The 16270-nt window shown below is 40.0% G+C and overlaps 1 protein-coding gene across 11 annotated transcripts in view; it reads left to right on the top strand.

Annotated features, from left to right (window-relative positions):
• Nucleotides 1-16270, top strand: part of CACNB2 (calcium voltage-gated channel auxiliary subunit beta 2) — a 353464-nt gene that overhangs the window by 307089 nt on the left and 30105 nt on the right. For 5 of the 11 annotated variants that reach the window (XM_036459384.2, XM_036459387.2, XM_036459392.2 and 2 more), the window contains 4 exons: nt 2640-2716; nt 10038-10171; nt 13707-13787; nt 14267-14325. In XM_036459384.2, the coding sequence (XP_036315277.1) occupies nt 2640-2716; nt 10038-10171; nt 13707-13787; nt 14267-14325 (351 nt within the window). Of the gene's footprint in view, nt 1-2639; nt 2717-10037; nt 10172-10315; nt 10336-10794; nt 10857-13706; nt 13788-14266; nt 14326-16270 lie in introns of all 11 variants that reach the window. The other 6 variants (XM_036459388.2, XM_036459393.2, XM_036459398.2 and 3 more) reach the window with 2 other exon arrangements.

The following is a 16270-nucleotide window of genomic DNA, read 5'->3' on the forward strand; positions in this document are numbered from 1 at the left end:
TAAAAAAAAGATGGAGGCATGGAGGTAGACAAAGCAGGGGCATTTTACTGGGGGGTGGGGAAGACCTGACACCACTCATTCCATTCCCAGTGTCTCTATTCTCCATATTGACAATGGTATCTTAATACTAGTTAATAAGAACCTACAATGTGTCAAGACTTCATTTTCCTAGGGCACAGCATTGCTGTTCTCAATCCATAGCACTATACGTATATAGTTTGTTGAGGTTTGAAGTTATCTCAGCTGGGGGACATTTTGTTTGTGTTTCGGGTTTTTTTAAGATAATTCAGCATTTTCCAGAGTTTTCCTGTCACTTCACCTGAGAAGTGGATTTCATGGTCAAATGGGCTTAGAGTGGTGAAAAGTTATCTGAGGGTTTTTCGGAGCCTTTAAATTTAGTATGCACTGTCAGTGGGATGGTGGGGTGGGGATATTTTTCATGTATATACAATAATTATTTTATGAAAATTTAAATTATCTTATGAAAACTTTTCTTGGTTCATGTTTTAGGCATAGTGTTTTGTGGAATGCTTTGCATAAAATTTGGAATGGGTTTTTGCCGATACAGACTCGTGTACCTTTCTTTGGCTCTTTCACATACAAACTGAGAAGGAAAAACTATTCCTAAAGAGTAGGGAGAAGTTTTTGCAAAAATGGTGAAGGAAGCATGGTTCCCTCTGCATCCCATGTGGGCCTCCCTGGTCCAGTGTTAGTGATCAGCTCAGCATCACCAGAACCTGGGGAACAGGATGTATGTTAGAGCCTCCGCTTCACGGATGAGGAACCTGACCAAGGTCATAGGGTGGGAAGTGGTGGAATGAGGATGGGAACTGGTCCGTGGGCTGGAGCCTGGTCTCAGGTGACCACGCTGCTGCACTGTGAGTCAGGCAGCGAAGACCGGACATGGCAGGCACAGACAGAGCATCGTACCCATTGCCAGCTGTTAGCATTCACTACAGCAGATATGTGTTTGTTATTGCTTTTTTTTTTCCCCCTAAAAAGCCTATACAATCTCATATAATTTCTGCTTTGATTTTCTTAATTTCATTTTGTCCTGCTTCTTCCCCTAAGCTTTTTCTAAATATGTGAACATGTTTTTACTCCTTTCAGGTTTTTATTTTTGTCTTCTAATATTTTAAATAGAGTTTTGTTTTGAGGACATAACTAGAATTCAGCAGTATTTTAAAATTCCAATATATAAGTTATAAAATCTGATTGAAATCAAAGGCAGTATAATTGAGGCACAGCTCAAGAAAGTGCCATTTTGATAGAATTAAAAGTTAAGGACAAATTTGTGTTCTGGACATTTTGACTATTTGCAATGTTTGTCACAATTTCACACAATTCAAACAACACTTTGGCTTTTATTAAAATTCAAAGAGAACGTAAAATCCATGCTTAAACTGAAATTAGATTTGGTACTTTAGATAAAGAAAATTCTGGAAGAAACTGTTTTGGTCCTGATAATGGATATTGTGTAACAACCAGAGATTGTTTCTATAAATACCATTTTTTATTCATTTTATCTACTGTCTGGTATCCTTAAGAAATGTACTGAAGTATTTTTTAAGAATCTTAAAAATATGTAGAGGGCCTATGCTAGTTGCTTAACATTTTTTTATGTTTGTTTTTATATATTAAAATCTCAGTATAGTAACAATAAAATTCAGCCTGCTGCTGGTGTTTTAGTAGAATTTGCATTTTTGTATAATTGTTTACATGAGTAAATATTGCACTTTGATGCATAGACACTGTGGCATATTACTTCAATCAGACCCTGGTTTGGCTCTGATGGTAAACTTTAGACAATAAGACTATCCTGAAATTCCATGTCACTCTTTGAAGATATTTTTTCCATCTCCATTTATGAGGAGTCATTTAGTAATATGTTATTTGATGTGGTTGGTATGCTAGTAAGAAACATAAATGCTATTGTTCTCATGTTAACACCAAACATTTTAAGACACAGATTCATGTCTTACATAAAAAGTTAGAATGTGATCGTTCTAAAGTCTATGCCCTTCAGATCATCCCTAAATTAACCAGGCTGAGTCCTCCACATTAGCCATGCTTGAGAAATGTCCTGGACACGATCTGACCTGAGGGTTCAGGGATATGTGTGACACTGTTCGTTGTGTTCTTTCGTGTGCCTTTTAGAGGTTAGCACGTTTTTTGTAGTACTGTGTTTCCCTTTTGTAGGTTGCTCACGAAAACTTGAGTCCTTTCAATCTTATAGCAAACATAATCAAGTTAAGGCAAAGGATAAAGGAACCAAATAAAAAGGAAACATTGCTTCAGAGAGTCCTAAGATAAGAAAAGAAAAAAAAGCAAAAGGAAATCTCTGCTATCTACCTGTGATTCTGACAGAGAATAAGAGGGTTACAAAAATTAATGGAGTTCCTCTCCCATTCTCCCAGGGCCTTTTATAATTAAGCCTTGAATTTAGAACAGAGACTATTACACGGCTGTTGTAGCAGTCCAGGAATCTCCGCTGGGAAATTACTACCTGCCTCGTTGTAGAGAAGACACATTTAAAGCTCCATAAAAATATAATGAGTCATCATGTTTATTGAACAATACAAATGTTTTAATGTCGGAAATAAGCGTCAGATTTAATATAAATTTTTGCTTTACTCCAGTAAATTAGGAGGAAATTCATCATCCAGTCTGGGTGACATAGTACCTAGTTCCAGAAAATCTACACCTCCATCATCTGGTAAGTAGGTACTGAGTGCTGAACAATTAATTACACCCTGCATTTCATGCTGTCCTCAGTCTGACTTAGTTGTGTGAATGTACATACACTGAATCCCTGTGGGAATCCTAGAAATGTTAAAAGGAATCAGAGATAAGAATGCCCATGTATAGTTAGGAAGAATATGGAGAATTTTATTTTCTGGTTCTGGATTAAAAAAAAGGGGGGGATATATCAATGTGTTCACTGTCAGTTGCTTAAATGATCAAAGTGATTAACGTATTTAACTTTTATTCCTATGGTGCCCATTGTCACACCCATCGGCAGTCGCAGTGCAGCCACAGTGTGTGTGCAGCGTAGGCCTGAGTGCTAAGAGAAGAAGCATTGAAACTTTGGAAAGGTTCGGAAAGAAATATAAATGAGGGAGTGATAACCCTGACATACTCCAAAGGTTCCATGGAAGATGTATAGAAATATTAAAAAAGGATAAAAATTATTGTAGGAAGAGTGGCTTCTGTGTGTTGTTGTGTTGTTGTTTTTTTTAATCTATAAAGTAGTGGATTTATGCTTATGGTTGCTAGATAAAATAAATTACATACAGTTAACATTGAATTTCAGGTAAACAATAAATAATTTTTTAGTATAGGAAATATTACATGAGATTTACTTATACTAAAAAATTATTTATTGGTTAACTGAAATTCAAACTTAATTGAATTTTTATTTACTAAATGTGGCAGCTCTACCATTCTGTGTAGAACTTGGGATTCTGTAGAAATAGGAGACTAACTGGTCAAATTGCATGGAAGCCCAGGATTAGAGTCTTAGTTTGCTAAGAGAGGCAATTGAGAGTCACCGTACAATTATAATAAGGCTTGCCTGGACGAACATTTGAGCAAAATGAATCCATATCTGATTTCTAGCAAGCCGAGAGGAGGTCAAATACAGAGAATTGCACATTATGAAGTGCAGGAACTCACTGCATTATGACTGCTGTGTCTTAACAGGACTCCCCTATGAGTAACCATCACACCCATTCCAGATGGTGGTGGCTTTTAGGGATCAACCAAAGGCTTCTTAGAAAAACTATAAGACCTTTTACATGAGCAAGATCTGAACACAATAAGAAATAAGTCATTGCAGGATGCATATTGATTTCAAAAACCATGTACTTATAACTTCGAGCAGTGGTTGGCAAACTGCGGCTCTTGAGCCACATGCGGCTCTTTGGCCCCTTGAGTGTGGCTCTTCCACAAAATACCATGGCCTGTGCGAGTCTATTTTGAAGAAGAGGTGTTAGAAGAAGTTTAAGTGTAAAAAATTTGGCTCTCAAAAGAAATTTCAATCATTATACTGTTGATATTTGGCTCTGTTGACTAATGAGCTTGCCGACCACTGACTTAGAGCAATCCTAAGTTGCTCAAAATTGAGTAAAATAGTATGTTTGAAAGGAAAAAATGAAGCTTTTTAAAGGTGTTATGTGGGGCTTATGTCTTTCCTTCCCATTGGGGAATAGATCTTCCTGAAGGCACAGGAGAAAGGCAGCCTATCTGACCTTCTCAAACTTATGAGGTTGTAGGGATTACAGTGTAAGCTTTACATGCTTCCTGTGTACTTTTAAGGCTGTAAGGAGACCTCACAGGTAGAAACACTGCTCCTGGGTTGGGGAAATGCTCCATCACTTTGTGATAAAGCAGCATCTTCCTCCCCACCCTGCCTATTGGCTCCCCCAGTGCCAACCCCCTTCCCTAGACAAGGAGGCTCTTCTGTTCCTGTAAAATGCTGTGGCTTCTCATCCTCGTGGCTAGATGAGAGCAGGTGCATTTTGAATCTTACGTTTGTAGTTTTTGTTAAATTACATGTCGTTTTTGTCATTACTAAAAATAAAGTTCAGTGAAGAAGTGATTTAAAACTTCATCCAAGTTTTCTATAAATACACGACATTGGGATAACTTTTCTGAATACCAAGAATATAAAACACTTCTATCTGCCTGGATTGTAAATATTAACCAACTACAAAATTTACTGTAGGCATGTCAGTATCCTGCTATAATTTTTGTAACCCAACTTGTCTAAAAGAAAACTTCTAAAAATTCTACACAGAAGGTCCCCCACCCACCTCGAGGGAAAGCTGCTTAAGCAATCAAATGTGGATTGCCCTGCAGTTGTAGTATTCATCTTGGTTTCCCAGAGGCCGTCTGCAATTCTCCTCACCCATGACTGGGCCAAAGAATATAAGCATCTGCCTAAAGTAAATGTATTGGAAGGTTCTGAAGGCTTTGGGAAAGAAAATATTCCCACTTCACATCTGGGAAATGGCACAGTGCATACCCTCAACTGCATGGACACAGACAACCATGTTACTCCCATATGTCGCTCAAGTTGACCCAAGTGTCCAAGATTCAACTAAATCCTAAATCTCAAACAAAAATTTCCCAAGGCGCTCTCTCTAAAAATCAAAAAAATATTAAAGCATGCTAGTGAGGAAGAATAAAAGAAACTAATTTCAAATGTGTGCAAACATTTTTTCACAAGTAAATACCAATGTTCGATAAGGTATGCATATATAAGTATGAAATTAAAAAGGGGTAATGTTTCTCAGTATAAGGAGAACCATCTAGTCCAATAAAGTTTATAGAACTCTGAAATGAATTGAACATGCTTCTTAAATCTTCGTACACTTCTTTAATGTGTTTTGAAAGTGGCCATCTGTTTTAGAATTCTCAGTGTTTCAGAATGAGTCCAGATGCCTTTCAATTTAAGTGAGCTAGAAGTCACAACTAGTAAACTAGAACATTTTCAACTTGGAGTTTCGACTCCTTGTGACCAAATACCGGTAAATTTAAAACCTGGCTCAGGCTTGGGGGAGAGGGGGGGAGTAGCCAACAACTGGGCAATGTCACAGCTAAACTTTTTATATATTTCCATTTTTCCTTAAAAAAAAATAAAATAAAATAAAATAAAATAAAAAAACATCTGCTGATCACAGCAGGTAGAATCAATGGATAAATAATAAAATCTAGTTCCTGGACTTTGCTATCCCAGGGCCCTGTCATCTCTGACATGCAAGCAGATCTCAATTTTAGGAAGGTATTCTCAGGGTACTGGCCCGATAAGGTGAACTTTATAAGCCCAATAGAAGGTGAGGAAGGTAAAAGTATGTAGGAATTTACCACCAGAAGGGAAACTTATCTGATGATGGTTAAGACATGGTACAGGAATAGTGAAAAAGTGGCCCAGATCCGCTCCATCATATCCAGGGAGACACTAATGATATGTTTACTAAGATGGGATCCAAGGCAAAACATTATAGGATCAGCATCAACCCAAACCCCTGGGCCAGTCCTCTAATGTTTCCATTGCACACTACGTGCTGAACCATTTCGCTCATTCATATGCATGCACAACAAAGAGAAAGATGTGTTTATTGGTAATTCGAACTAAATTCCTGGAATTAACTCAGTCCATTATGACTTTCACTGGAGAATCACACCTCGGCTTCCTGCCAGCAATAGCTGATATTTGCAATGCCGAACAGACAATGCCAGTTTTAACAGGTCATCACAGGCTTTTGACCCAAATGAAGAGGAACAAACAAGAGCTCCTAGTTTTCAAAAGGCTGAGTCATCTAATATCCATAATAATTTCAACATTGAAAAATAATGTGACGCCTGTCAGATGCTCTCTGTCCTTTGAAAGGTTAGAGCCGCTTGTATGTCACAGGGAAGGAAGTGACTTTGCAGCACCGAGCCATCTGTTATTTCAAGGGGAAATTTGCTCCTTAAATCTGAATGCACTGTGGTTCCTGTTAGAGGTAACGTGGCATGGGAGGCTCTGGTGCTTCCCAGGGTGAGTAGATTTTCTACTTGACCTCATCTAAACCACAGATCAATTTTCCAGCTCAACCCCATGGCATCTCCTGGTCCTGACACTGGGGATGTGCCCCGCCTGCTCCTCTCCACCCCCTACGGAGTAAGGGGGAAGGAAAGGGCCCCCCAGGCTGTGCGAAGGGCCTCGCCTGAAGCAGCACCAGTGTGCGGGGCAGGAAGGGGCCCCTCAGGCAGAGCTAAGCTCTGGGTCCTAGCTCTGCCTAGTGTTTGCCAAGAACAAGTCCCTCAAACTCTAAGAGTTGATATCTTGTGATCCTTATTTCCGAGAACCAAGATGGCGGCATAGGGCAGACACCCGAATGCAGCCTACCACAACAAATTTGAATTTAGAACTGAAAAACAGGGGAAACATCACCCTGAAGCGTTGGATGGCTGGCTGAGGAGAGGCTCTACCATCTGGGAAGGAAAAAGAAGGCGCGCTGAACCTCAGGAACTGTGAAGGTACGGAAAACTGTGCGCGCGAAAAAGCAGCCGCAGAGTTCGCTGCCTGCTTGCTCGCAGAGCTCAGAGAGGGAGGGCCAAGTTCGCTACTGGCTTACTCCCTGTGCGCGAAGAGGGTGGACAGCTAATTCGTGGCTGGCTTTCTTGTTTGGGAGGAAAACAGAACCACCCTATTGTGCTGATAGACGGCCCCACTGGAGAGGCCAGACTGTCGGGCAGTGGGTGGGGATCTCTCGGAGGTGTGTGAATCCAGCGGCCATTACTGCGAACTCAGAAACCAGACCCTCGTAGGGAGGGGCTGAATAAAGCTTGTCTGCACCACTCAAGACTACGCCCCATCCAAGCGGAGCACAGAGGCCCTTCCAGTGGCTAGCTTCCTCATTTGCTGCCAATAGGACTCTCCTAGGGAGGGGCAGACAGGAATCTAAAGCTTTGTCTCTGCCTAGACCAAAGAGGTGCACTCGACTGCAACTAATTATGCGGGATTCAGCAAAGCTTGTCTGTGCCACCCCACCCATCCAAGCGGAATACAGAAACCCTCCTAGCTGAGACACTTCTGATCCTCATAGCCAATTGGCTTGGAGATCAACGGTTCCCAGTGATACCAACAAGCAAGGCTTAACAATAAGACTGCATACACAGCCCACAAAGGGCTACACCAAGACTGTCCACCTCAGGCTGACTCACTGAACCATATAGGACACCTTAGCACACAAAGCCAACCTACCAACTCAGGGAAGCTGTGAAAATGCCGAGACAAGGAAATAGATCACAAACAAAAGAAATGGAGGAAAAGAAGAGACTGGATATAGAGTTTAAAACCACGCTTATAAGGTTTTTCAAGAATTTCCTAGAAAAGGTCGATAAGACCTATAAGGATATGAAAAGGGATCAACAAGAACTAATAAGGGATCAACAAGAAATAAAGAATACATTGTCTGAAATAAAAAATATACAGAGTCCTAAAAACAAAATGGAAGATCGCAAGAATCAAGTCAAAGATTTGGAATATAAAGAGCCAGAAGACACTCCTCCACAGAAGCAAGAAGACAAGAGAATCCAGAAAGTTGAAGATGATGTAAGAAACCTCTGGGACAACTTCAAGCGAACCAACATCAGAATTATGGGGGTCCCAGAAGATGAGAGAGAGCAAGATATCGAAAACATACTGAAAGAAATAGTGACAGAAAACTTCCCCCACCTGGTGAAAGAATTAAACTTACAAGTCCAGGAAGCACACAGAACCCCAAACAAAAGGAATCCAAAGAAGACCACACCAAGACACATCATAATTAAAATTCCAAGAGCAAAAGACGAAGAGAGAATATTAAAAGCAGCAAGAGAAAAGCAGGTAGTTACCTAAAGAGGAGCACCCATACGATTGTCAGCTGATTTCTCAACAGAAACCATGCAGGCCAGACAGGAATGGCAAGAAATATTCAAGGTGATGAATAGCAAGAACCTACAGCCAAAAATAATCTATCCAGCAAAGCTGTCACTCAGAATCGAAGGCCAGATAAAGAGCTTCACTAATAAAATAAAATAAAAGCTAAAGGAGTTCATCACCGCCAAACCAGAATTATATGAATTGCTGAAGGAGGTTCTTTCGGAAGAGAAAGTAAATAAAGATAAAAACTATGAACAACAAATACCTATCAACAAGTGAATCTAAAAACCAAGAGAATTAAAGAAAAATCTGATGAACAATATTAACTGGTGAATATAATAGAATCAGAGGTATGGAAGGGGAGTGGACTGACGATTCTTGGGGAAAAGGGGTGAGGGGGGTGTGGGAAGAGGCAGGTGTGTGAACATAAACTGTGCACCTATGGATGAGGACAATGGGGGTGGGGAAAGGGCAGAGGGTGGGGTGGAAACCTGGTGGAGGGGAGCAATGGGGGAGGGGAAATGAGGAACATTTGTAATATGAACAATAAATATTTATTTAAAAAAAAAAGAGAGAGTTGATATCTTTTAAATCTTAAAAATAAGAGGACTGAAGATGACCTTTAAAATCCTTTCCAGTCAATAAAATTCTCAAGTAATTGCACAGGGAAGCATCTTATAAACGTCAAGATGACACGGTGGGCCTTTATTATTATTATTATTATTATTATTAGCACTAATTTTGAAGTGATATCTTTTTGGGGTGGAAGGTTTTAAAAAGTGAAGACCTATTCTCTCCGGCCTGTGTGCCCTTCCGCCCTGTGCCTTGCATGGACCACGTGGCTTTACAGAAACCACTGGAATCAGCGCCGCTGGTGTAGTGGTATCATGCAAGATTCCCAGAAACCACTGGAAGCCTCCACGCCCCCTTCAGAGACCGCTGGACCCAGCGTTTCCCCAGCAGCTATCAGTCATGCCCGCCCTTCAATCCGGGGCACGTATCATCTTGAAATCGTTTTAATCCTGCCTTCTCTGGAACCTTCCCCAAGCCAGTTCCCTCACGTATGACTTCTTTGTGTGGTCTGAATTTAGGATTTTTCAATTCTGTCTTTCCGTTAAATGCCTGTTGCAATTTGAGGCAACTTTTTCACATCACCTGGTTTTCACACAAAACCAAGCACAAGGAGGACTCTGAAGTAGGCTGTGATGGAGGTGCCCAGGGGAGTTGCTCATTGCTTACAAGCTGGTTGAAGATACTGTAAGAAGTGAAGGGATCTGTGCCATACTGGTGTACGTTGCTATGGAAAATACCAATATCATGTTTGAAACTACAAAGTAAAAAATGTCTTTCTGAAAATATTTTTTTGAGCTCTTGTGTAAAATTGATCAAGTAAGCTCTCCTTACTCTGAAAGTAGATATCATGAGGGCCACTCTCAGTTTTGTTAGTTAAATACTTGGTATTCTTAATGTGCTTTGCCTTTAAATTTTACTTTGTTTACTGTGCTGAGCACTCATTATAGATCTTTTACTAAAGTTAATTTTACTTGCTCTCATTTTATTTTTTATAACCTCTTTTTCCTCTCCTGTCTACCTGATGATTTTTGAATTGTTTGTCTGTATATAGCTATAGACATAGATGCTACTGGCTTAGATGCAGAAGAAAATGATATTCCAGCAAACCACCGCTCCCCTAAGCCCAGTGCAAACAGTGTAACGTCACCCCACTCCAAAGAGAAAAGAATGCCCTTCTTTAAGAAGGTAACATTAACTTCTGAGCTGCCATCTGTCCGCCTGCTCAACTGCACTGCGTCACATTCTAGTCCTGTTTACTGTCTGCGTCCTTTGATAAGCCAATAACATGCATGCTCTGTTATTCTTTGTCTCTTTTCCATGCTGCTGTAGCTAAGCTGAAGCAGAAATCGGTAAGTCTACATTGACATAAGCTGTGTTTATCCTGCCACTGGCATCATTAGCATTCAATCCCACAGTCGTATGAAATACAATTATTTCCGTCCGGAGGAAAGAGCCTACCAGACAGCTAATTGAGTCTGGGCATTGCAAACCGACTAAATTCAGTGAGTGACCTGTGAAAGCACCATTACAGTACTTATCCTTTTTGATGGAATAATATCTACCACCAAGGGGACTCGTTTACACATTTGAGGATGTCAAACACTGACAACACGATGGGATGCACCTCTCTTGTGCATGCTTACTCTGCCTGTCTTTGTCTCTTTCTTTTTTCTCAACTTAACTTATAATCAAGCGTTTTGAAACCAATATTAGATTCTGATTGATGATATCCAGATACATAGCTTGTACTAAAAAACAAAATGGTTCAAGTCTTAATTTAGTCAGTATTTAAACTTCTAATCCATTAGGTGCAAAATCTGCAGATGAACAAGACCAGTGGAAAACTGCAGGCTTGTTTTGGCGGTTTACTGTGAGTTTTTCCTATTGTCATATCTAAATATTCCCCCAATGTTTGTGCCTCCTCCATCGGTCCAATTTCAGCACCTCACCCGTTGGCCAATGGGGCGGTGGCCATACGCAGAACCTTTGCCACTGGCCAACCAAGACACTGCAGTGATGCGCCTCATGCCCTGACTGAAAACTAGCAAATCCTGAGCTCTCTTTACTCCAGACAAAGTCTGGTTCCTTTCAGCACATTTTGTAGCTTCAAAGCTATATTTTTGAAGGAGGCCTCCCCAGCCATTTCCATTCCTTACCTTCTTTTATACCCCACTTTCCGCAGCCAACTCCGCTGTCTCTGTAGTCACACTTCCTAATGTCACCATGTCCCACACGACCCCGGTATATCCTGGCACACAGATGCTGAGGAAGACCTACTCTGCTCTCCATGCTCCACATCCTAAACACATTTCCTCTGCACACAGTATTTTGCTCTGTGGCGGAACTCTGACCTCATCAATGAGGTGTCAGATACTGAACTGTGAAGTTGTTGTTTTTTAAACAAATTACAGTTATGTTAAGACCTGAGCACTCCAGGCTAAAATTAAAACTCCTGGATTTTTTTGTGTGTGTAATACAGAAGCCCCAGCCCATCTCTTGTGGTCCTATCTTCTTGTCACAGAAAAAGTGGCAGATAATGCAAAATCCTAGAAAGCCACTGTTGCTGAGCTGCTCCCGGCTTCAGCGAACAGTGACATGAACTAAAACCATGGTAGTGCAGATAAGATTTTTTAGCTCTCCTTACTCTGAAATTCCAAAACTTTAAAAATGTTTATCACAATTTTTCCACTGAAGAATTTGAACAATATAAGGTGAACAGGAAAGAGTAGGTAAAAATGATGTCATGATCACCAAGTACCAATATTCCATCAAATAAGGTAATTTCTGTAGCTCCCTTATTGACCGAGAAGCTGACTGATTGCCAGCATTGGGTAACCCTTTGCTAGCTGGCAGTCACAGATCGAAGGAAACAAAGACCTATCAAATAATGGGCCGCTTAATACTTAATGACTTGCAATAAAATTTCTTAGTAGCTGTTACTAAAATGTATGCAATTTTTACTCCTAATTACACTGCTGGAAAAAGAATTCTCATACTTCATTGTTATAAAGACTTGGCTTCTAAACATTTTCAGAATGATCCCAGGTGGTACAACTGAAATAATTTAACAAATATGCTTATGATGCCTTCGGCACTGGTATTCATTCTTCTTATGTTATTGATTGTGTGGTCAACTTACAGAGCAGAGTTCAAAAACAGGAAACAGCCTGAGAGTCAATGATGAGAGTGTTCTCCGTGTTTTAGGCTGCTTTTAGAGTGGTGCTTGTGTGGCATTTGTGCTGTCACTGTATTATGTTTGTCTTGTTTGATTTCTGTTTAAGAATGTATTCTACCTTTATTATGGCTTTTAAAATTAATCTTGAATACTAGACAAGATTTTAAGCAGTAAAATTTGACAGCACAATCACAGAAATATTTCCTCCCCTTTTGAGTATATTTACCTATGGCATTAGCGAAAGCTCAGCTGAAAGCTTTCGAATTTGAAATGGTTTTTAATTTCCCTCTTAAGCAAATTAAATTTGGTCAAATTCAGAAAGTTTGCAGTGAGCAATTTTAAGCAGCAATAAGATGTTCTGGAGCAACAGGCTGATGCAAAAATTATATTCATTTGCACATCACTTTATCAGATTCTTAAAACAGTTTAAAGAATATTTTTGTTGGTCTGTATTTTTTTCAGATGCTCCTTAATGCAGAAAAATTCATATCACAGTGATTTGTTTACTTCAGGTCTACAACCTCATATCTCTATTCTGCATTAAAAGATGTCATTTTGGAAATCAGTGTGTGATAGTTTTACTATCAAAATAGCCATTTTTTATATAATCAAAAATTAGTGGTTACCTGATATTTGGAAAAATTTTGATTTTGATTTTAATTTTGATTATGTTATTTTAAGCAGTTAAGCTGAAAAGGTTTGAAAGTTTTAGAAATTGCTACGAAATTTACTTCCTCCCCCTGGAGGAAGACATGGATTAGTTATGTAACAGAGACACTACTTGGCGCTCCTGAGAAGCATGTTAGAGATGCAAGTGAATGATGAACTTTTTGAGGCCACAGAAGCAGGCTCGGTTATCACACATTGTCCACCTTTCCTCCAAGACACATAAACCTTTCTTTTTAGAAACCAAAAGTCCAACAATATCAGCCATAAGCTATGGATAGGAATCCGAATTACTGTTCACTGAAACAAGCATACCTGCTAAGTTAAACTCTTAGAGTAAAATGGGATTTTTCAAGTATTTGGTATGAGTTACAGTGTTTTGAAGTTAGGTTTTACCCAGGTAAGACAAACACCTAAGACACAAAGGTAATGAAACCTTCCTTTTCTCTATACTTAACCATGTTAGGTCTGGCAAATGTGGCTCTTCAGAAAACTCCAATGCATCTGAAAAGCAATCTTAACTTCCAGTCAAGCCTAAAGCACCTATTCTGCATGAGGCATGTTTCTATCTGTTCTACCAACTAGTTCTCATTCAAAAGCAGCACCTTCTACTTTAGGAACTCATCTGTTAGTAGCATTTCTTAAGGAGAGAAAAAAAATGTAGACAATTCAATAACCTGAAATCTTTAGAAAAATAAACCCACCAGTCTCTGATTGGGTTTATTTAGAAAAGAGGCAAGTTAATAAAATAATTTTAAGAAAGAAATGTCTGGAAAGCCAGTGCCTCATATTACAGAGTTTGGAAAGAACAGGCTTTACGTAAAATGCTTATGTTCCCCCTGTCTGTTAACCACCTGACGTCCTCTCCTCTCTCTGCAGACAGAGCACACGCCTCCCTATGATGTGGTGCCTTCCATGCGCCCCGTGGTCCTGGTGGGCCCTTCCCTGAAGGGGTACGAGGTAGGTAGCTGCTTTCTGCAGCACATCTGACCTTTGTGTGCTGAACTGCTTTGTGACCCCACCTCTCTCTCCTGACTTGAATTTAGAACTTAAAGAGCTCCTACCACAAAGCATGGTGTTCTTCAAGATGTGGTATACATTGCTTCCTGTTGTGTCCTATTTTTATTTTATTTTTCTTGGCTGTTGTTCTAGAGATTTCTGCTAGCTACAGCTTACTCAGCCTGAGGGAACCAGGAAAGAGAGGTGACTGGAACCACTGTGGTGTCATATGTTATCATTAAAACATCAGGATAAATTCAGGGAACTTTGACTTTTGAATTGTCATTGGATCAGAGCTCAGAACAGAAAAATTTGTTCTCACATGCTACTTTTTCCAAATGGGAAGCCTGGGTTTTCAGACATTCTTAAGAGAGTAAAATAGTTTTATTGTAATAGTAATATTTTTATTGTCTCCTAACTTATTGCTTCCTCAATTGCAGGTCACAGATATGATGCAAAAAGCATTGTTTGATTTTTTAAAACACAGATTTGAAGGGCGGTGAGTATTTCAGAATCCTGGGTATTGTGGGTTTTGTCTTGAAAAATGGCGGGAAAGGCATGTGATCCCAAGAGAGCTACCCTCTGAGGTCTATGGGGTGACAGGAAATAAGTTTATCAGTTCAATATGACATATTTGTCATATTTGCTCGGCACTTCCTCAAACCTGGATAATATATCTCATTGTTCCTGCACCTACATCCAGAGGCTGAATCTGGCCAAATGCTTTCTGAGTAGTCTCGCCCCAAATTCATGGTCAGCTGGCCCTCATCGCTGCCCAGAGTCATGATAAATATCCTTCTTCCATTCACTTTTCTACTCTTCTAATAACGTTCATGCCAGCTCCTCTCACCTCAAACCTCTAACATCTCCTGATCATCTTACTGTCTCCATGAATTTGCTTCCTATTTCGCTGAGAAAATAGAGACAGAGAACTTCCAAGAGTTCCCATCACCACACATATTCCCACTTGCATTTTTGCCTGTGTACCTGCTTTTCTCTTATTACTGTTAACAGTGGTCAAAACTACCAACTTGGATGCTAGGCCCAATCCCCCATTCCCACCCCAACAGCCATAACAACCCTTTCCTCTCTCCTCAATATACAATGTAGTTCCTTCAAAAAAAAGTTGATCTCATTTTCCCTCTGTCTCATTTTTCTCCTTTTCTTTATAACAAAATTCCTTGAACAAGTTATGTGTCCATCACTCAACCAAAGCTAGTCCTGTCAGTGACCCTCACAAGGCTAGTTCCCAAGTGAATCTGCAGCCCTTCTCTTAATTGACATGGTGGAACACAACATCTCTTTTAAATTCTTTGTTTGGTCTCTGGAACCACACACACACACACACACACACTTTCTTGTTATTGGTTGATTCCTGTATGTGCCCTGACCAGGGATTGAAACTGCAACATTGGTGTATTGAGATGATGCTCTAACCAACTGACCTACGCAGCCAGGGCTGAGAAACGCAGAGATGTTGAAGCCACTCACTGTCTTTGCCTACAAGTTGCCCATGTGTAAACCATAAATTAAAATCTCAAGCAGTAAAATATAAAGCAAATGAAAAGGCAGCTCAGCAGATGTGTGTCCAAGGAACAGGAAGCATACACAGAGGAAGGGTTAACACTGATTTAGGGATGTCAACATCCAGGAAGGGTTTTAAAATGGAACCTATGATTTTACCACCAAGTGAATTAGGAATATAGGGGCATGCCTACCAGATGTGACACAGCATATATGAGAGGCAAGCTACTTAACATTCCTCAAGTCAAGTGTAGGCAGAGAGTGACTGGTAACAAGGCCGGGCCATGTCTGCTGTGTCATGTTAATCTTCTTAGACTTACTCCATTTTCTCGCCTCTTCTCTCCCCTCAACTTGCTTGTATAAATCCTTATTGAGCATTAATCATCATCTCTGTGCCAGGCATTGTGAGGAGAAAAGCAGATAGGACCTTACGTACTTACAGTCTATTGAAAGGCAGCCTGGAATCAGATAACCAGTGGGCGCCATAGTAAAGGTTAAGACAGCTTCTGATAGGAGTCTAAAGTGGAAACTTCAAAATACAGGGCTGGTGAGTATTTCTGCATTGTTAGCAAGGTACATGTGCTGCCTCTCTTCTCCACACTCCTTTTCTTCTTCGATCCTAACAATACAAGTACAATAGATGGTATCTGTAGATTTCAGTGTTTTTTTAGATTTCTTAATACAGTACTTTCTCCCTTGACCACTCCTGCTTCTGCAACCATTTTCTAATTTACAATATATTGACTTTTGGGAGAGGAGGCAAGGGCAGAGGGAGAAATTTTTATAGGAGGACAAGTATGGTTAGTAATCAAGCAAAGGACTGAAAGAGACAGAAAAGGAAAACACAGTTCAAGGTATAAAAAGGCTTTATGATAAAAGTCTACCTAACCAAATGTTCCTAATTAGACATTTTTGTTTTC

This window comes from Pipistrellus kuhlii, unplaced genomic scaffold, assembly GCF_014108245.1.
Source record: "Pipistrellus kuhlii isolate mPipKuh1 unplaced genomic scaffold, mPipKuh1.p scaffold_m20_p_1, whole genome shotgun sequence".
Lineage (NCBI taxonomy): Eukaryota > Metazoa > Chordata > Mammalia > Chiroptera > Vespertilionidae > Pipistrellus > Pipistrellus kuhlii.